The 20,927-nt window shown below is 47.0% G+C and overlaps 1 protein-coding gene and 1 long non-coding RNA gene across 7 annotated transcripts in view; both read right to left on the bottom strand.

Moving 5' to 3' along the window:
• Positions 1-15,160, bottom strand: part of PRRC2B (proline rich coiled-coil 2B) — a 45,221-nt gene extending 30,061 nt beyond the window's left edge. For 3 of the 6 annotated variants that reach the window (XM_074556623.1, XM_074556628.1, XM_074556627.1), the window contains exons 1-4: positions 14,946-15,160; positions 1,940-2,107; positions 858-1,035; positions 589-691 (exon numbers count right to left, since the gene is read on the bottom strand). In XM_074556623.1, coding sequence (XP_074412724.1) covers positions 589-691; positions 858-1,035; positions 1,940-2,054 — 396 coding nt within the window. In that variant the 5' untranslated portion in view covers positions 2,055-2,107; positions 14,946-15,160. The remainder of the gene's footprint in view (positions 1-588; positions 692-857; positions 1,036-1,939; positions 2,108-14,945) is intronic. The other 3 variants (XM_074556625.1, XM_074556624.1, XM_074556626.1) reach the window with 3 other exon arrangements.
• A 1,488-nt stretch (positions 15,161-16,648) lies between these two features.
• On the bottom strand, positions 16,649-20,927 carry LOC141731376 (uncharacterized). Its single transcript, XR_012583428.1, has 4 exons — positions 20,445-20,927; positions 19,361-19,528; positions 18,670-18,772; positions 16,649-18,289 (listed from the first exon to the last, which is right to left on the bottom strand). It is a non-coding gene; the product is annotated as an uncharacterized LOC141731376 (long non-coding RNA).

The raw sequence follows: 20,927 nt of genomic DNA, 5'->3' as shown, positions 1-20,927 counted from the left end.
CCCTACTTTCTCATGCATTAACCACTCTTCTCTTCAAAACATAACTTCTGTCCCGATTTCCCTGAAGCTCAAGGGCTGGGCATTTTTTTTTTAAACCAGAAGCGTGAAATCTACAACACACAGGGGGTCAAGGTCCTTGCACTCTCTGGGACACCTTCTTAGCTGCCAGTAGCTTTTTCAGGTCCTAAGATTGGCTACTTCTCCCCCATGACCAGATCTCTTCCCATCAAGTCTCATCAGGCTGGGAGCAAGAGCTGGATCTGTTGTCACCAAGCAATGTTTGAATTACAACCAAACTAGAATAGTTTAGAAGTGCTAACCAGCCATCCCACATTCCAGCCATTTTTTCCTACACTGCAACTAGATTTACTGCACACATTTGAGAAAGACAGTTCTGTGTATTTTACTTCTGTAACTGCAGCACAATGCTGCTGGTGCACAGCAGCTTGGACACAAGAGAGTCACTTCCACAATAACTGATTATACAGGAGCTTTTTCTTAAGAGCAAGGCAACACAGGCAATTAAAGTCCTCAAGCTGCCTGGGGACAGGGGAAGCAGGGTGGCAGTCAGAGACTGCTGGCACTCACCTCCTGACTGATTGACTGTGTCGGTTTCTGTAAATTGGAGACAGATTTCTGCAAACCCTGCTGCGGCAGCGACTCCTGCAGCTGTGCAGCCGTCGCACTGGAACTGAGCACAGACAGCAGAGGTGAGACCAGAGGGGAGGAAGGCAGGAAAACAACTCTACACTGGCACAGACAACAGAGAGCTGATCCCTGTAAGGTCTGACACCAAGCACAGCAGTGCACAACCACTGCTCCCTGCCTGACAAAACTCAAAGATTCACTCTACCCACCTCTTTTGGTCTGGCTGATCCTGCTTGTTTGCCCATCCTGTACCGTCCTTGGGTACTATAATGATGTTGGGGTCGTTTCCTTTGTTCTCAGACTTCAAGCTAGGCAAATTTGCAGGAGGTGGCATGCGCCGGGCAGCAGCAACTTTCCCAAGACTCTGTAAGCCATGTCTAGGAATAACTGGTGAGAAAGGAACAGCAGCAGGTCAGAGGGCTGTATCCTGCTAGATAAGTAACCTTAATTAGGAAGCTGTGGCTGGGCACAGCCCCAGCAGAAGTGCTGCTGTTATGTCAACACACAGGTTGTTTCCCACAGGACCACAGATGCAGCCTTCTGTTGTAGCAGCTGGCAAACAGCTCCTACAGTGGGAGGGAGAAAAATCATTCTCCCCAACAAAGTGCTCACAGAGCCCTCCAGGAGGATTTACACAGGTAGCTCTTTCATTTCACCAAGGAGAAGCAGCACCACCTTTTTACACCTTGGGGCAATGGCCACCCAAGTCCACCTTTCAGCAGACAAACAGGTCACCTAACCCAGGAATCCTGAGGTCTCCATTTTCCAGCTCTATGCACCAGACCACATTTATTAAAAAAGTATTTTATTTTTTGTTTTCTATTCTCACACCAAATCCAGAGCCATTCCAGGCTAGGTTATTTTTTTGAACCCACTATCTACTTTTGATCATATTTCCATTGCAAAACCAACTCAGGTTCTTTCCCAGTGGCCCTTAGCCCTTGACTCTCACCTCACACAAGGTCTGACCAGCTTAAGGCACTTCAGTCAGCTCAGGTGCCCTGCCCTGGCACAGCCCAAGGCCCTGGCAAGGCCTCCACTCAAGTTTGCTGCCTGCCCACTCCGCAGAAGGCTAAATGAAAGGGCCAAGAGTCCCCATCTGTCCTGTGTAATTCCTCTATGTTTCCACAATAAAAAAGCCATGGAGATTTTCCTCTAGATCTCAATGAAACACAGGCTTTGACAGCTGCACCAACAGTGCAACCCAGCTGTGTCCCACAGGGTCAACAACATGAACGAGCTCTGCAACAACACTGCTGGAAAACACCAAAAGGAGCTTTCTGTTTCTTACCTGTAGTTCTGATAGCTTCTATTGACTTTCCTTTATACTTATCAAACAGGCTGAGAGTCGAGTACTTGCTTTTCCCATCCTTTCCCTTGGTTATTTGCCCCAAACGATCGGACATTGCGATGAAATGTCATCTAGTAAGGAAATTGCTCTGCGCCGCTCCCGATCTGCCTTTGAATGGAAGAGAACAGGAAAACCCCATCAAATGCATTGTTCAGTCATGCAAAACACACAACACACACAACAGCGAGAACTGAACATACAAGTGAGCACACACACCAAGATACAAGTTTTAACTCCCTCCTCTTTAAGTCATTACAAACTGAATGAAAAGAACTGCAGGAACACACTTCTCATTGCATCTTTTTTCTGCCACTCTAGTGCTGAAAGAAGTGAGATTCTTAAAGTATGAGAACACAAGAGGGGAGGGGGTCAACAAGTCCTTGCTTTGAAAGAGTAAAGCTGACAATAAACAGCTAAACACAAGGATTCCTAAACATAAATGCCAGAAAAGCACTGTATCTTTGTATCTTATACCACACTAGAATTTATCATTGCATTTCCCCTGAAGCACTGGGTTTGTAATGTTTAGATTATGGTTCCACACTGGCCACAGTTATACCAGCAATTAATGCTTTGACAGCATCAGTGGAAGACAACAGAGCTATTTCTCCAAATCCCCTTTTCTCATCAGCTGGCCATGAAAGAGAGTTATGGAGTCAGAAAAAACTGCTCCACTGTACCAGATTCAGGTTCTTGAGCCTGTGAGTTCAGCTGTTCTACTATGAATTCCCCAAACACATTACCAAAAAATTATATTCCTCTGTTGCTGGCATCTTGAACATAATTTTTAGCTTGAAATGTACTTTCTGTAATGGATGTGGTTTGTTAATTTTTCAATCTGATCTTTGCTGGCACAACATGCTGTGAGTAACACCAATCATGCAGGCAGTCTCCTTACTTTGACTTTTTGGCTCTTGGAGCCTGGGATAAAGTTGAAACATATAGTGCTCACACTGTACATCCAAAGTTGATGTCAGAAAAGACATTTTGCTTACTTCCAATGGATCTATCTTACATTTTTTTAAAGCATCATTCTGTTCTAAGTTTTCTCAAGTCTAGGAGCATCATCTAACCTTTTCTCACATAATTTAGATTTCCAGATTTTTTTGTTGTAAAGCCTCTACTTCAAGCCCAAAACTGCTGGCAGTTTCTTTTCACCATCTGTTACGGTAAAATGAAACCATTCTAGGGTTTCAACTCTGTGTTGGGAGTAACAAAACACTATATACATGTGTGTGTGTATATATATATACACATATCTCTGATCTTCCCACACCTCACACTTTCTGAAACTCACCCAGCTGAAAGCCTTTTCCAACAGAGACAGCAATCACTGGTTTTGAAAGAAACTGTAGCTGACCAAAGGCTACAACTCCCATCAGCAATGCCTTATCAAACACGATTTGCAGGTAAGAGGATTAGTCCATCACACATTATGTACAAATTAAAGCACAGACTGTGAACATGCTGGACAGAGCCAGACTGGGAATGCAGTGCCAACTGCAACTGGCCCAGTAAAGCCCATCCAAAGCTGCTGCTAGGGCAGGTGTCTGACCAGTAAACCTGGCACTACACAGCATTTGTTCTTGCACTGCAGGATTTAAACCACATCTATGAGGAGCAAGAAGCCATGGACTGTGCTAGGTGCTCAGGGAGAGAGAAAGAAAAGTGGATGCACAGGATGCTCAGGAAAAACACCCCAAGAAGCCCCTCACAGCATTTCTGCACAACCACCACACAGGGCTGCAGCATGAAGGCTTTGTGGGGCAAGAGGGCTGGCTGGCAGCCTTGAGACACCTCTTCCTGCAGAGCAGCAAACAGATCTTTGGCTCCAGTCTGGCCCATCTTTGCTCAGATGGCCACTATGTGCCAAAGAAAACAACAGCTCCTCCCTCACTTGCCCATTTGCACTGTATTTTATTAGTAGGACAGACATAAAAGAGAGGGAGAAAACACACTGATTAGCATACACTTGGCAGGAAAGCACAAGTTGGACTGAGAACAATGAGCTTTTTGAAGGGGCAGAGCTGTGGGGAGCCCCAGAGCAGAACAAAGAGCAGAGGGTGCTGTGCTGGCAAGAGCACAACCACCTGCTTTTGCAGGTATATTGAGCCCTGCAGTGGGAGCCTGGCTCAGGGCCTATCCACACCATGTCAACCCTGTACCAACCTCACAATAAAAGCAGTAAAATCTACTCTGAAGTTTAGAAAGCTCAAACCAAACAAAATTAGAAGGTGTTTAAAAATAACCCAACAACAACAAACCACCTACTCAGATCAGATTGAGGAGTTATCTGGTTAACAGAAAAGCCATGAGTTCCTGAAAGTCAGTGTGCAAACAGCACACAGGGCAATGCTGCCAAAGAGAAACCCTGACAACAGTTATGTAAGCAGGTCTCAGCTGCCTCTTGATTGCATCTGCTATCATTAAAAGGATTTGGGAAGAATAAACAACCACTGCACAGCAGAGGAGCTGGGGACACGTGGGATAAAGCCCCTTGTCAAACTTCCTGGGACAGACAAGCTGGATAAATGAAATTTACTTTCAACTCCTTCAATGCTCTGAAGATGTGAAACACAGCCTTGCTCATGTGTTATGTGAGTGCTCCAAAGGGGGAAAGGAGACCATGGAGAGGTGAAGCAATTTCCACAGTCACTGTGCAGAGGCTGCAGCAGCACTGAGCTGGGTCAGAGCTGCTGGACTGGCAGGACCTTGCTGTCTGTCCCTCCTGCAGATCCCAGCCACCCCAAGGGTGTTATCAGCCAGGGAGATCACTCAGCACCAGCTCACCCACAGCACTTCAAAGAGGCCACAGAGCTTCCAAGGCTGGCACAACACTGCACTATCTCCCCATCACACAGTTAAGCAGGGAATCCAGGTAGGGATCATAAAGACCTTCCAGTCTTGAAGAGCAAAGCCATTTCTGATAAAAATCGTGGTTCATTTAGAACTGAACTGCCAGCCTGCATGCTCATTATTAGCAGAGCTGGAACTAGGAGGCTCATGCTGATGCTGACAAGTGAAAGCTGACAGCCTCGGCAGAGCCTCTGACCTGTGCTCAGGGTTCTGTGCCCAACAGCTGACCCTGAAGAAAGCAATATCCCGTTACAGAGAAATCATAAAAAATCAATCACCAGCATTTCTGCAAGGTTTCTCTCTGGGTTTATAGAGGTCTGTGGGGGAAGGCTTGCTATCAGTTTCAGCATGGAGAGCAGCTCTTCTCATTTTCCTACTATATCCAGGGACAGCATCAGAGAGCAAAACAGTGTGTCTGAGCAATCATAAAATACTGCAGCATGACCAGTCCCATTAGAGATCCCAGGATACAAACAACTGCACTGAAGCACTTGGGCAGAGAGCTCCAGTGGCCAGGCATAGTCATGTCCACATCACACTACCCCAGATCCAATTTTTGGGTATTGACCCTAACTGCCTTTTAAAGGGGGAAATTCTAACTCAGAAAGCAACAATGGCATTTTAATGTCTTTAAGACATTAGACTTAAAAGCATGCAAGTCCTGGAGCTACAGCCTGTCCTGCAAAAAAAAGTGAAAACCTGGAGTTACTGGCACTGGTAAGAACTGGAAACCCCTGAGCTGAAAACACAGCCAAACACAGGGACTCCTGACAAACAGGATTGTCTGCAAAGCTCTTTGCAAATCTATGTATGCAGGAGGCTGGGCTGCTGGTGTTTTATTCACAAGACTTCAATGGAGCTTGAGTATCTGGAAGTCAGCCAGCCTTAGCTGAGCAGAGCAAACAGATTTATGAAAGGTAACACACATACTAGAAGGAATCATTGCAGCTACTCACACACCACTGAGCTCTACACGGAGCACAGTCCTGACTACTGCAGATCCTCACTCCTTGCTCACTTCACAGCAGCAGCCACCAACACAAAAAGCAACAGAATGGAGTTTAACAGGGAAAAGGTTTTTCTTCACAAGCAGAATAATTTCTGATGTAATTTTATACAAATTGTTTTCAGAAACTCACAGGTTGGAAAAGCTAAACAGTACTTTCAGAATAGAAAAGTGTCTGGAGTTAGGTTAAACATTGTGGTTCCTAATGTTACCAGCAATTTGAAACCTTTTAAAAAACACAGTATAGTTTTACAGGAGATTAATGATGTTCACTCTTCTTTAAATACACACAGAGGTCAATTTTACTTGTACTTCCATAGCTGAACATTCAGCTGTCAACACAGAGATACCACCTCTGGAACACGTCCCACCAAGAACCACCATCTGTGAAACACTCAGCACCTGCCTCAGCAATGAAAGACACCACTGGCTGCCCTTGGGAGGGCTCTGGTGAGACACTGTCATCACCTGCCCAGGACTTGCTGTCAGATGCACTTATATCCTGCTAAAGCCCTGTTTGGGCCATGCAGGGATCAAGAGCCCAGCAAGGAAGGGACCAGATGAGCACTCAGCTCCCAGCAGAGATTGCTTAGTAAGGCAGGGAGCAACAGGAGAATATCAGCATCCAAGTACAAAGTCAATGGGATCAATGCAGGAGAGCTGTGCAGCAGGCAGAGGCTGTAGCATGAGGCACAAAAAACCCTCTTGCTCTCATTCCACTGCATCACTTCCAGAGGGAGATGCCAAGATTTGCTGGTACACCTGAAAGGCCCTGCCAAGATCTGGGTGTAACACCAAACACAGTGCCAAATCCTGCACCAAATCCTGCCAGACAGGGAGAAGCAAGTCAGGAGCCTGCAGTGCAGAGAAGAGAGAACAAACCTCCATCACTGAGCTCCTGGCTCACAAGAGGGACCCTCCTTGCTTAGCTCAAGTCATATTTGGTGATACCAGTTCTTTTAATCCTGCACAATTCCAGCTTCTCTCCATCTCCCACAAACCTTGGCTCAAAGAATGAGAGACCAGGATAGTATGAGCCACGATTTGTTGCAGAGGTTCTGCTATTAGCCAAGCAACACTGCTGGTAGCTGTCTGCCAGAGCACTTCCCTGCTGTCCAGCCCCATCCTCAGACATTGAAGCCAAGCCTCCCAGGATTTGAAACATGGAGCAGGACTATGAAGAGGAGAAGCAGAGGCTCTCTGAAGGACTATGAAGAGAAGACAGTAGATCTCTCCTAACTCCACACTGTGGAGCTCTACAGACAGTGGTAAGACCTGACCAAAGGGAAGGCAGACAGAAAGGGCATGTCCTGTCTGATGACCTGACCTAATTTTCTCAGTTTTGCCTTCACCAAGCTCACCTGCTGCCCGCTCTTCTGAATGTACCAACAGGTTGGGAATCACAACTCCTGTCAGTGACTCACTGCACACTCTAGAGAAAACAGGTCTTTGCAATGGCAGGTTTGGCCTTAAAATACAGAAGCTTCACCTCTCTGCAGAACAGCTTTTCCAGTGCTGGGAAGGCAAAGGCAGCCAGAGAGGCTGGAATTGTAACTTACTGTAAAACAGATAAAGAAGACTGGAGTCTGGAGAATAGCTCAATTGTATTTACACAAAAACATTAATGAGTTCTGTGCTCCTTTCTGTGCGGGCTGGACAGACAATACCACACCCTGGAAAGGAGCCCTGACCTCCAGTAATTGAGGATGCAGACAAAGAAATAGTTCATCCTGAGTATGCAAGACTATGGCACAGAGCAAAAAAAAAAACCCAGTCAGAAGGCTGGTCCACAGCCCACAGAAAGTACTTATGACATCCTGTGCTCATGAAACTCCCCCTCTTTTTCAAACAACAGAAAACCCAAGGTGTGCAGATAATTCTTCCCTTGAAAGGAGTGTCTGTTTACAACAGCCCACCGAAGTCACAGCCAGTTTCACCCATCTGCCCCACCATGCTGCAGAGAAGGAACTGACCCACGGGTACCAGCTTGTCAGGAAGGTATAACCCTATCTCCAACCCACGAGGAAGTGCTGCAGGGCTTTCAGAACCTGCAGGGAAGCAGGAAGGTGTCTCATGTGGAACAACCTGGAGGCACCAGCTGCCAACATTACACTCCTTATCCTCTCATCCAGGCCTGGAAGATGTTAAAGGAGACAAAGCTTAGCACAAACGGAAGTAAAAAGTTATTTCTTTGCTGTTGAATATTTCAGAGGCAAAACCCAGGGAGGACAAACAGCTCAGTTAGCAAGGATCACCTGTGGCCTCAACAGACCCAGATCCCACCCTCTGGTACAAGAGGAAAGGGAAGCAACCTCGTGATCTGCACGAGCTGCCTGCCCAACAAGGCTCACATCCAAGTACAAACCTGTACCCTTCAGAGCTGTACTTTCACTCTGCCTCCCCTACAACCAAGGGGCAGAGTTCAAACACACAACCCTCAGCCTCCAACATAGACTCTGCCTTCCACCCTGCCCTGCTGAGATCTCAGTGTGCAGGGGGAACACACAGACACATCCTGCTCCCTCAACACCAAAACAGGGAGGCTGATCACGAGCAAGCAATTTAAATCCAAATACAAAGGAAATACCTGGCATAATGCTCTGTTGGCAAAACTTGTTCAGAAAGCTCCTGGCAACATTCAGCTGAACTGTAAGGTAAATTGGGCATTTGGGTATCTGAGCAACAATAACAGACTGTGAGTAGCTGGTGGGGATCTCCTGATGGGTAAGGGACTGGCACTATCAGTCCAAGTCAGAGCAACACTTTGCTCACCTAAGGCTGTAGACAGCAAGAAGTCCCAGAACTCAGGTGCCTGCTTCAGCCACCCAAACCCCAGAGAAAATGTCAAACAAGAAGGAAATGGAGTGCAGCAGCACCTGCCATGTCCAGGACACTCCCTTCCAGTGGAAAGGCTGTCCATTGGCACAGAAAGTGCACCCAGTCCTGCCTACTGCTCCTGAGGAGCCCACGAGGGCAGGACGCACCCACACAAGCACAAACTGTTCTCGGGCACTGCACAACACCTTAGTTAGGTCTGATAGGTGGAAGCAAAGACTCTTCCCTCACTAAAAATAAACACCACTGCATGTAAAGGTTGTGAAAGTCCCTCAGTCCTGATACTTCTGCCTACACAGACCTTTAAAAGTCATCTCAACCATGATACCCATATAACCAGGTGAGACACAGCAAGAGCAGTGTAGGTGAAATACCTGTGCTGCAAGTAGCTTATCTTGCAGAGCACTACCCACCCAAGGCCACCACTGGCCACTGGAGAATCTTTCTCTGTAAAGCATTTCACAATTCCTTCACCAGGTCTCAAGCTCAGCAACTTACTGCATCTCTCAGCAGTGAACATAAATTTTATTGCCACCAAGCAGAGAGAAAAGCAGAGATGTCAGAGCTCCAAGAGATGAAATCAGAGCAAAGCTGGCAGTCCTCTGGGTTAACAGTCCTTTTTTCAGGAACAGAAACAGCTCTTTCCACACAAATGCCATCAGCTGTTGAGTAAGCTGCTCTGTTTTCTCTGCAGTCTCAGGAAGGATCACACTGGAATGGGGATGTGGATGTTTACCCTGTGCCTGATGAGCCTCACAACAAAACCTGGACTTTGGCAACAGCTCTCTACTCTCTCAGGTTGTCTGCTGACTTCAGGGCCTCAGCTCAGGTTATGCACAGAAGGTTTTCTTTATGAATAGAGAAAACCCAATGCTATTGATCAGCAGGCAGCAAACAATCCCTCACTGCACCAGCGAGGGAGAGGTTCCTTTACACCCCAGCTGAGCACATCCCTCAGCCCTGCTGGGAGCTCCCCTGGCAGGTACACGCTGCAGGGTACAAAGCTGCCCTGGCAGGAGCTGAACAGCTCCTTCTCCATCAGATTTCTCCCACTTCCCACAGCCATCAAGCCTGAGGCAGCTGGTTCAAGCCATTAATAAGATGACAAGCAGTCCCGACAAGCCTGCAGTTCATAAACACTGCAGAGGCTGAAGCTTCCAAGGAAGTCTTCCTCCAGGTCTGAACAGCACTAAGGCAATGCAGCATTGCACAGCAATTCTCCTTACAAGAAGCCTGTTCATGGGAGCCATTTGCACCACAAATGAGTGCCAAGGATGTCAAGAGAAACGTGATGGGAAAGGGACACAGGTACAAAGTGGTAAGAAAGCACCTTATATGAGTTGTGATTCAGTAGTCTGAAGAAAGAAGCTTCTTTAGGTTCTCCGGAGAGCAAAACAACTCGGACTATGCCCAGGACATCTGGACTACTCCGAGCCAGACAGGAAGTGAAAACATTTCACAGATGCTTTCATTTACATAGATATTTGCAGTGCATAACTGACAAGGTGTGTAAGCGTCATCACTTCTATTTTCCAGATAGGAAAACGACACCGCAGAACTCTGCAGCTCTGCTAAGTGGCAGAATTAAGAAATAGAGCCTTCATCCCCCACTCTGTGGGGCTGAAAAGCACCCTGTGAATCACACAGCCTGCCTGACGCTGTGGGGCCAGCAGCAGCATGAAGCCCTGCTCCAGAGAAGTTCTGGGAGGAGCAGGTCCTTGCATGCTGGGATGGGGAATGCTGCAAACACCTCCTACATGAGCAACCCCATACACTGCTTACACTGCAATAGGATCACAGGCTTCATTAGAGACAACGCTAAGCTCAGATGAAACACATCAACACCATAATAACACTCAAGATCACATGAATCTGGTTCTGAATGATGGTTGTTGAAGCTTGGATATTTCAATAAAAGATAAAACCAGAGTTATTATTGTAGCCAAAGAAGGAGCACCTCTTGAACATGTCCCTACTCCCCTGCCTGCTTCACAGCCCACTCCAAACTCTGAACAAGATCACTCGAGGCTTTTGTGCAGCCTCCCAGCCCACATACAGGTAGGAAGAGCTGAAGAGCTCACCCCGCAGCAGAACTCTTCCAAAAAAATCACTATATTCCCACACAGTAAGTGCCTGGAGGAGGCAAAGTCCCAGTGCAAGCTCTTCAAATCTGTCTCTATTCACTCCTTGGAGCACCATCACTACAATTCCCATCTAAACGTCTCAGTGGCTACCTGGGAAGGATTCCTCCACCGAACCTCTTCAGTAAGGGTATTAACAGCACAAATAACTCAATGATTTACACCTCATTACACCTCTTACGTGCTACCCACCTGAAATCCGAAGGCTATTGAGGGTGCTCCCAACAGCTGACTGAAGCCTGGCAGACACCTGAGATACTTCAGTCCAACAGAGTGAGCTTCTTGGCCAGATCCTAGGGGTTGTTATATCAAGTCCTCGCTTTCTTCCCGGTTATTTTTCCCGTAGTTCTTCGCACTTAAGCCTGGCACAGCTGCCCGTTTCAAACCTGGTCATTATCTCTTCGCTTACACCCAAGGTACGACTTTTCACCAGTCCCCCACAAATTAATGCCTGCACTCTCCTAAAGATGGAACAGCGAGCTCACCCCCCACTGCCACCTCTTATCACCTTCCCAGCCTACTAACGCTCTCCTGAAAATTTAAGTGTTGGAATCAAACCACAGACATTGTATTTTGGCTGCAAGTTAAATAACCCCCTGCAGAGCTGCATATACACCTTTTAGCACCTTTGGTCCCCACACACCCCACAGCAAAACAGCACAAGCAGCTTCAGAACCAACCAGGGCCACAGGCAATCACAGAACAACACAGGGCTTCTAAAGCAGCTCCAGTCCACTTCGGTTATTGTCCAAATGCTCCCAGATTAAAAAACAGATCAGGATTTAACAGTTCTACAGATCAGTATCTGAACAGCTTTGCTCTGAAATAAACAGCTCATAAGCTCCAACTGCTCTGTTACTTTTGCACCAGAAGTACACGTGCAGGCAGGGAACATCCTGAATTCTAGTACAACTTACTAATAGAACATGAGCCCAATAAATGTTTCAGCGACACTGGATATAATGCAATGTCCTGCTTTAGCCCCATTTTATCCTTCTGGGGGAAGGAAAAACTCTTTAACCAACCCAGATGTGTGCAAAACCCACCCTAAGAGGTGGTAACAAAGTCACTTAATTTCAGAAGTTAGAAAAGGCTGTTCTGTGATGGAGAGCTGCAGCTCCCCATTATTTACCTGCTCTCTGTGCTCTCACCTCATTGTCTGATACCTGACAGAAGCATCCTTCGATTTCTTCTGCTCCAAATGAGAAATTAGTGATAAGGAGCTGTGAAATTATCCATCAATTAGGAGAATGAGTCAGTGACACACGAAAAACAAAACCCACTCAACAAAGCAGGATCAGCTTAAGAGCAAAGTCTGATACTGAGACAACAGCTCAGTGCCAAGTTGCAGAATAAATGAGGAATGTAGTAAAAAGAAACAGAGAACCAGAGAGGTCCAGCCCTTGGAGTGAACCCTCTCCTAAAGTTACCAGCCTGTATCACCAAGTCTCTCCTGCTCATACTGCTTTTATTCCTGAGCTTTCATGCTTTCCAACATGAAAATACACAATTTTAAGTGTAAACACCACAGGAGCAAAATCTCTTTGTAGACTACCATCATAAATAAAAAAAAAAAACCAAACAAACAAAAAACCAAAACGTTTAGTATTATTTTCAGCATTTAAACCTAGGCTGACTTGCTCTTTTAAATACTGCCACACACGGGCACTGAGCACTTCTGTCCTGTGCCATCACCCAGGCAGGCACACAAACACAGCCTCTAATGCCACCACTACCTTCAATAAATAAATCAGCCTTTGAAGTCAGCCTTTACACAAAGCTTTAATAAAAGGTTTTATTAAGATGTCACTACAAAGTGAAATAACTTTAATCCAAAATATTTAGCGACATTACTCACTTACTGAAACAAAAATACTTTTAAACCCTGTGTATCCCTTCCAGCATCTTTATGGACTATTTACTCACTCTTCCAGTTTCAGCCAGCTGGCTGAGCTGCCCTTTTAAGCTCTCATGCACACACAGAAAAAAGAAAAAAAGCTCAGAGTGCATCCAAAAAATGCACTGTAAGATCAAAGAAAAAAATCTCCGAATTTAGAAAAAACAAGGCACCAAGGCACTATTATGGAAACCCATACCTAACACGTGGTTTATCTTTTTTTAAAGAAAGGTAACTGTCAAATCATATAAAAATTTGTTTTCTCAACAGTGAAGACTGCTGAAAGCATCCTCAAATGTGTGATACCTAGTTTACTCAACCATGCAGAAAAGCATACCAGACTAATGAACAAAAAAAGTAATCAACTTGTACTCAAAATTAAGCACAAAATCAAAAAACAGCTAACAGCAGATGTACACACACTGGCTTGCAAAACCAACAAAGCAGCAACTCCAAACAGTATCTGAAATTTTTCTGTGTATGATTTTTATCTGAACTTTTAAATTTTAACAATAAAAACATTATGGATTGTTTACTATAACCCAAAAATATTCTGCTACCCAGAAAAAGCTTCTTAAGTCAGAGACCCAAAAGAAACAGCATCACCCATGATGAACCCACAAAGACCTCACGGACCACAGATGAGCTCCTGATAAAACCAAGGCTCATTTACAATGCTTCACTGGGAGTGAAAAATGCATGCAAGTATTTCATATTTTCAGTCAGAAATCAGCCTGAAAACATCACTTTCCATCCTCTCTTTAAATTCCACTTTCAGAACATGGCCTTACCTTCCCTACCTCTTCCAGGTGACTTTACTCCCAGTCTCTGGCTCAGAGCACTAGATTTGGAACACTGGGATTTCACTACCACTGCACATGGAAAAGGCAAGTAAAGTAATGTCCTGGCCTGTTCATATCTGAGAAACCTACTCATCAGGAGTTGATTCTCCAAAGTTGGGCTCTCCAAAACAGGGACCAGCTATTTATCCTTCATGGAAGAGCCCATTCCAGTGGAGGTGTCAAGTGAATCTGTAAACCAAGGCTTAACAAAACCAAAACTTCCATTATAAACCTGGACTCAGCGCTAGAAGGGGTGGGATGCCTTCCCCCCTAGGAGATGATGCAGACACTGCAATGTGCTTACACTTTATATCTGTTCCTAGAAAGAAACTAAACTACTAAATCCCTACACGTTTATGTTTACTGTACCTTATACCCCAAACACCAGCAACATCAATAAATGAGTATTTATCTGATGATTAGATACTCAATGTGTATCTCACCCTTTGCACACTCAGAAGACAAAAAGCAAACAAAACAACTTTCCTAACAATCCCCACAATTTCCAGCTCATTCAAACCCCTTACGGCAGCTCTGACTTTAGAGATCAGGGGGGTTTTTCTAATGAAAAAACCCTCTAAATTCACAACCAACACACTAAAACCAGCCCCCGAAGGAGATGCTCAGCACGTGTCCCAGGACCCGCATTAAGGACTTCCCCAGCTTGCAGCACAGCTGCTCCCACACAAAAATTAGAAACTCTTTCTTGAACAAAAAAAAAAAAAAAAAAAAAAAAGAAAAAAAAAGCCTAAAACATCTTTCCAAACCTACCAAACGAGCTCGCCCAGCGCACAAACTCCATCCTCGCTCCTCCCCGCCCCAGCCAGCCGCATTTCGGCCTCAGCGGCCCTTTTGTAGCTCCCGCACAATAACAAACCGGCCGAGCCTTCTGGATGCCACCCCCCCTTGTTTTGCTGAGACACACACACACACACACGGCGCGACAAAAATATCTTTGTGTCACACTCCAGACGCCGAAAAAAAACAACCTGCCTCTGCGGCGGGGAGCCCCCCGGCCCGGCTGCACCCTCCGGGGAGCGCAGCGGGGCGGGGGCGGCTCGGCCCGGCGGCCGGAGCCCGGACAAGGGGCCCCGAGCCCGGGCGGCCCCGCCAGCGCCACCGGGGATGGGCCTGGCCAGGCCCCGCCGCGGCCCCGTCCCCGCAGGGAAAAGGGGGGCGGTTCGCACAATAAACACCGACGGTACAGAAGCGAGAAACCGGGGCGAGACTCCCCCCAACCCGCCCGGGGGACCCGCCCGAGCCGGGAGGCCGCGGGGTGCCGCAGCCGCTGGCTCCGGCTCCATTTTAGCGCTGCCTCGTCCCACCTTCCCTCTCCCTCCCCTTCCTCCTCCCCCCCGGCCCCACTCACCGCCCCGAATATCCGCGGCCGCCGCCGCCGCCGGCCCCCGATACCCACCTGTGGTGGTGGCGGGGAGCCGGGGGTGCCTGCGGAGCCGGGTGCGGAGGGACGATGGGCGCGGGGCGCGGCGGATGGCGGCGGATTGCGCGGGGCGGCGGCGGCGGCTGCGGCCGATCCGGGCACTCGCTGCCTCCTCCTCCTCCCCCTCCTCCCGTGCCGGCCCGGCCCCGCCGCGCAGCGCCACCTGCAGGGCGCCGCCAGCAGCGCGGGGGCGGCGCTGAGGGGGAGCTCCCTCAGGGGGACAGGGAGCGGCTGGAGAGGGTCCTGTGAGGGACATCCAGAGGATTTGGGGCTGGAGAGGGTCCTGTGAGGGCACCCAGAGGATTTGGGGCTGGAGAGGGTCCTGTGAGGGGGCACCCAGAGGATTTGGGACTGGAGAGGGTCCTATGAGGGGACACCCAGAGGATTTGGGGCTGGAGCAGCTCTCTGATGAGGAGACACTGCGGAGCTGGGCCGGGTCAGTCTGGAGAAGGGAAGGCTGAGAGGGGATCTCAGCAATCCATGTCAATATCCATGTCAATATCTCCCCGGCATGTCCGAGGATGGTGCCAGACTCTCTTCAGTGGTGGCCGGTGACAGGATGAGGAGCAGTGGCCATAAACTAAAACACAAAAAGTTTCTCCCAACTTCTTTATGTTGAGGGTGGCGGAGCTCTGGAATAGGTGCCCAGGGAGGGCATGGAGTCTCCCTCTCTGGAAACATTCCAAACCCACCTGTGTCACCTGCTCCAGGTGACCCTGCCCTGATGTCCAGAGGTCCCTTCCAACCTCAGTTAATCTGTGATTCTGTCAGCTCGCCTCAGAGGGACACCGAGCCGCTGGAGTGGGTCTGGAGGAGGGCAACAAGGAGGATTGGGGGACTGGAGCGTCTCTTATGAGGCAAGGGTCGTCACTGCTACATCATCATTGATACAACCACCCCAGCCCCCTGTGCCAGGGATAATGTCTCTGAGGGAAAACTGGAATTTTTTCCCTCACATTTTTATGACCCCAGAGCCATAGGGCAATGACAGGGATGCGAGGTGAGGACAAGCCCATGAGGATTTGGTCCAGCCTGAGAGGGCGAAGAAAACACCACTGAGGGCTGCCTGCTATTCCCCTGTGGTTTCATGGGCAGCAGGTTCAAAGGCATCCTGGAGGAGCTGCCCCTTGGAAGGACTTCAGTCCAGAAATATCTTTTAATTTGTTCTGTCATCAAGGATGATGGAAATGAATGCAGTAGAGCAAAGCAGTCACTCCTCTCCTGAAACACTCCACAGAGCCATAAAATACCAACAGCCTCACCAGCAAACACGGTCCCTGCTTCAGCTTCAGGTCAACACAACCTGAGCAGCAGCAGCACTGGCAAGAAATTGGCACTAAAGAGAGTGTTGTAAAAGTTACTGCAAACTGCACTTCCTCTGCCCAGTGGATCTTTCATAGCTTTGGAGATGTGGTCACCTTGCACCCAAGGACAGAGCAGCCTCTGTCTAATTCTCCTTCCCTGTCAGACACACAGGTGTCCGTCAGTGTGACATTTGGTGACAGAAGGCCAGACTGCAGGTACACATATGCATTTATTTCTTAGGGACTGTACAGCAGTTCAGAAGAATTGTGCACACACACATATACATATATTATATATATGGGACAAGCAGCTGGGCAATTGCTGGTCTCTTGCCCTTGCCCATGAAGGGAAGGTGGCTTTAGAGGAATTTTGCAGCACATTTAGAGGAATTTTGCAGCACATTTCTCAAAGCAGGCAATGCCTCAGGAGGAACAGCTTCCACCTCTCTCCATGTTACAGGAACAGCGTAAGGCCGAGCAGCCGGATCGCTGCTCATGAGAGAAGTGTCTGATCTCAAACAGTCATCAAGAGTAATGCAGAGGGAAGAAATGCATGAACAGCTTTCTGGACCATATGGGATGTTCCTACAGTTGATCTGCACTGCTATTGAAGTTGCCAGGCACTGAGCTACCAAGAGATGCACCAGCACTGCTGAAAACCATCACCTGGTTGTCCTTTTCTGCATATCAAAGTATTACACCACCACTGTGTGCCCCTTTGGTGTCTCATTTCATTTCTCTAGAAGTGTTTTGCCTGTCCAGAGACAGGAGGCCAATGCCTTCCACTTTTCTCCCTGCAGGAGCCCAACCTTCCTTCCCACCATTCCCAAACTCCTGCTCTCATCAGCTCGCTGGCAGCTGGGGCATTAATCTGGTCCACTTAATTCTTTCTTTATCCATTGAGAAAGAATTGTGACAAGTACACACACATACAAGCAGCTCCTCTAACCTGCTTCCTGCCCATGCAAACATCACTGTCCTCCACAGGAGCAGATACAGGCTCACAGTGACAGGAAGCCACCCAAAGGCATGAACTTTTCCCTTCAGGAGATGAGGAATGTGGGATCCCCTCACTTTCAGTGACTCATGCAGACACCTACAACCCCCCCATCAGGAGGTGACTCACACAAGTTTGTCCAGGTCAGCACTATCCACACCTGCTGCTGTCATAAGCAGTTCTCTGAAGGTCTCCAAGGCAACGACCAAGGCCAAGGGAATAGATGCAGCAATTAAAGAAAAAATTAATGCAAACTGTTGTGGCGACCAAAAGGCCAAAGTAAACAAATGAAAGACAATTGTGCATTCATTACCAGGTGTGTACACTGCAGTGCCCATGAGCTCCTGGCTTTTCCACCTGTGCCCAGCAGTGTGCCAGAGCCAGCTCAGGAATTCTGCAAGTCTGGTTCAGGACTGCATTAAGGCTGGATTTTCCACCCCCTCACTGTTCAAAGCTGGGCACAGTCTGGATAGTCAGCGGACATAGCTTGTCTCTGCCACCACAGGGGAGAGTGTGGCTCCTCTACATCCAGGTCAGCTCCATGTGGTCCATGGGGACACACATGGATCAGACCTTGGCATAAGGTGAGGAGTTCCTTCTGGTGCTCTTTGAAAGCTCTGCACCACCTCTCACCAGCCTGTGTATGATTCCAAACAACTGGTGTAAAGTGAGAACTGGTAGGATTAGACCCATAATAGACTGAGAGGGAGGAGTGTCAACAATGAGAAGAAGTTTGGGCAGAGACTGAAGAACAGGTTTCATCTGGATGAAATTCAGTGCACAGCTCTATGCAGGATCCATTCTGGAAAAACAGCTCACCCACTGATTTTTACCTGTTCCAAAGTCCTTACCAAATTATCCCCTGGACAAGAGAGTCAAGCTCAGGAGTGTTCTGCTTCCTCCTTGCAGGAGTAGTTACAAGTGAGAGCAGAAATCCTGCTGTGTGCTTTATCCTTCCACTCATGAGAAATCTGCCAAACACAAAATATCCATTACAGAGGACTTACAGCCCTCGTATAGGATATACATCTACAGAAATATCTTCTGGTATAAAACCTCTTAGAAATAATAGAATTTCTATTATATTCTACAGCTTCTACAAAAATTTGCTCTGCATCCATCAATCCCTGCCCCTGCCTTGCACCGAAGCAAGGTGATTTACAGGCTCAGTGCTCCTGTGCCATTTTGCTATCACTTTTATTCAGCTGTAAATGGCAGCCTGCACCACAGGACAGGGCCTTACTGCCCTCACAGTCATTCACAAAACTCCACAACACACTTGGAAAAAGCAAAGTGATCCTTTTCTGTTCCCCATCCAGAGGCCATTTGGCACCACAAAGTGCACATTTACCTTAGAGGGTCAGGTCACAGTCCTTCAGTTTTCCATCTGTCTCAGACAGCAGCCAACATCAGCTGCTGCAGGAGAAACACTCAATGGTCAGTTGTGGAATAACCTGTCCAGGGGAAAATATGCTTTATAATTCCATGAGGTAGGAGCTGTTTATGCCCTGAGGCATGAAAATCATTTCAAATTCAGTTGTGTCTAAATCAAGAGTGCCTCATGCCTGCACTGACTTCATTAGCTTATCTGAGACAGCTACAGGGAAATTCAAGCCTGCAACTAAGTGAGCAGGGCCTTAGGACCCAAAACCCAGTCAGCAAGAACATCAATAGAGTTGAGCTGTCATATTTGAGAGGTAGGAGAGAAGACATGAGTAGCTCTGGCAGCTCTCTGTAATCCCACGTATGAGGCTGTGTTATCCAAATATAAGGAAATGTTTTGAAAGCCAGACCTCAAGCAGAACAAAGGGACATTGGGTCTCAAATATAAAAGATTTTCCCCCCTCTTATTTAAGACAGAATATCAATAGAGATGCTTTGTAAGAAGAAAGAGGCATTCTGATGAGAGAGGAAGCTGGAGTCTCTCACCCGTCTAAGCTGAAATGGAGTATGAAATACTAGAAATGGAAAAAGAGTATGAAAACCCAGGAATCTTGGCCTGTATTCCAAACTGAGTTACTTGTAATAGTTGTGTTACTTACTGCTTCTTCTCAGGTAGAGACTGTTGATTTTTATTCCTTTGCAGCCCATGGGAGTTGCAGGCTCTGTATGAAAACAAGATGCCATGGAAGTGTTTGTTTGCCAGGCTATTGTTTGTCCTTTTAAAGGCTGCAGACCCACTCCATTCTTCATGAGAAAATGCTGGCTGCCTAAAGGACAAACCAAAATGATTATTTAAGGCACTAAAAATGGAAATCATTTAAAACAGAGCTGATTAAAAGGAAGAAACTATTCTTCCAATGAAAAGTGAATTGCTTTCAGCTGGCCTGAGCACTGAGCTTTGCTTGCAACAAAACCCAAATACCAGTTGCCTGATAGTGCAAGTATTTTGGAGGCACTTCATTGGCCATGACTTCAATTTTTCCTTGTGCAAAACTACAAAACAAGTCTACTGCTTCTGCTCATCCTAGCTCTGTGATTTTTCCTTTGGCTGGGCTGTTCAGAAGACAGCAAGGCTGTTCTTTAGTCAGATTTTAAAGCCTAGACTTTCTTGCTACATCTACTTGGAAGCCCTCACAAAAATTTGGTTGCTTAAATAACAAGAGATTCAAGAAAAAAAATTATCAAGAAACATCACACACCTCGCTTACAATGTGACAGCTTGCGTTCTTCAAAAGACTCCAAAGATTGTTGGTGGCATGCTGAGTTTTTTCAGCACCTTCAGAAAAGAGGGGGAAACAGGGAGATGGAGGTGCAAGTACTAAAGTTTTGTGAGGGAAAGAGTTGGGTGTATTTTTCAATACAACACTTCCAAAACACACAGAAAAACACTTGTAGTAGGACCTAGTTTTTTTCAGTTAGCACCTCTGTTTGCTCTATCAAAGCCCCTTCTTCAAAGAGGTTGAAAAAAAATCCAAGACAAATAAGGGGATAGAATTATTTAACATAGGATCTTACAAGGTGTATCTCAAAACACAAAGGAATATTTCTGAGGAAGGCAAACCACTCCTGTGTTAGCTCAACCTGACTCTTATGACAATTCATAATATAAACATATCAAACTTCTTTCACTCTAAATCTGAAGATCAGTCCAGATTTAAGCTACAAAGTAATTTTGTTTCCTACCTTGAAACTCTCATCATGACTATAGCTGTGGTCAGGATGTGAGTTCAAGGACACATTTGGGTTCATGGTTCCAGCCTTCCATCACAACAATCTGATTCCTCCCGTCCATGTGTGGGGAGACAGCTGCTTCTTCACAGTTCAAAAATATCTTGCTTCACCCTGACAAAGGGAAGTATCAGCTGCTTCTGAATGCTCTGGAGCTGATGAGAATGGATGGATTTTGGTAGAGCTTCAGCCCCTGCTGTAAACAAGCCAGCTCTCGCTGTCCCTGCCGAGCGTGGCTCTGATCAGTGACGGGATGATCACAGCCCAGCCAGCATGTGAATCCTGCACACGTGCAGAGACAGAAATGGTAACTGCAATTAACAGGCTTCAGGATGCACTTCCACAGCCCTGGAGCCAAGGCCGTTGTTTGGAGCTGCAGAATTTCCTTTTTCATGGGGGATTCATGAAATAACTCTCTACTGAGTGTTTTTTTTCTCA

The sequence above is a fragment of the Zonotrichia albicollis genome, chromosome 21, assembly GCF_047830755.1.
Source record: "Zonotrichia albicollis isolate bZonAlb1 chromosome 21, bZonAlb1.hap1, whole genome shotgun sequence".
Taxonomy (NCBI): domain Eukaryota; kingdom Metazoa; phylum Chordata; class Aves; order Passeriformes; family Passerellidae; genus Zonotrichia; species Zonotrichia albicollis.
The sequence above is the reverse complement of the archived record's forward strand: the minus strand, read 5'-3'. Positions and strand labels throughout refer to the sequence as shown.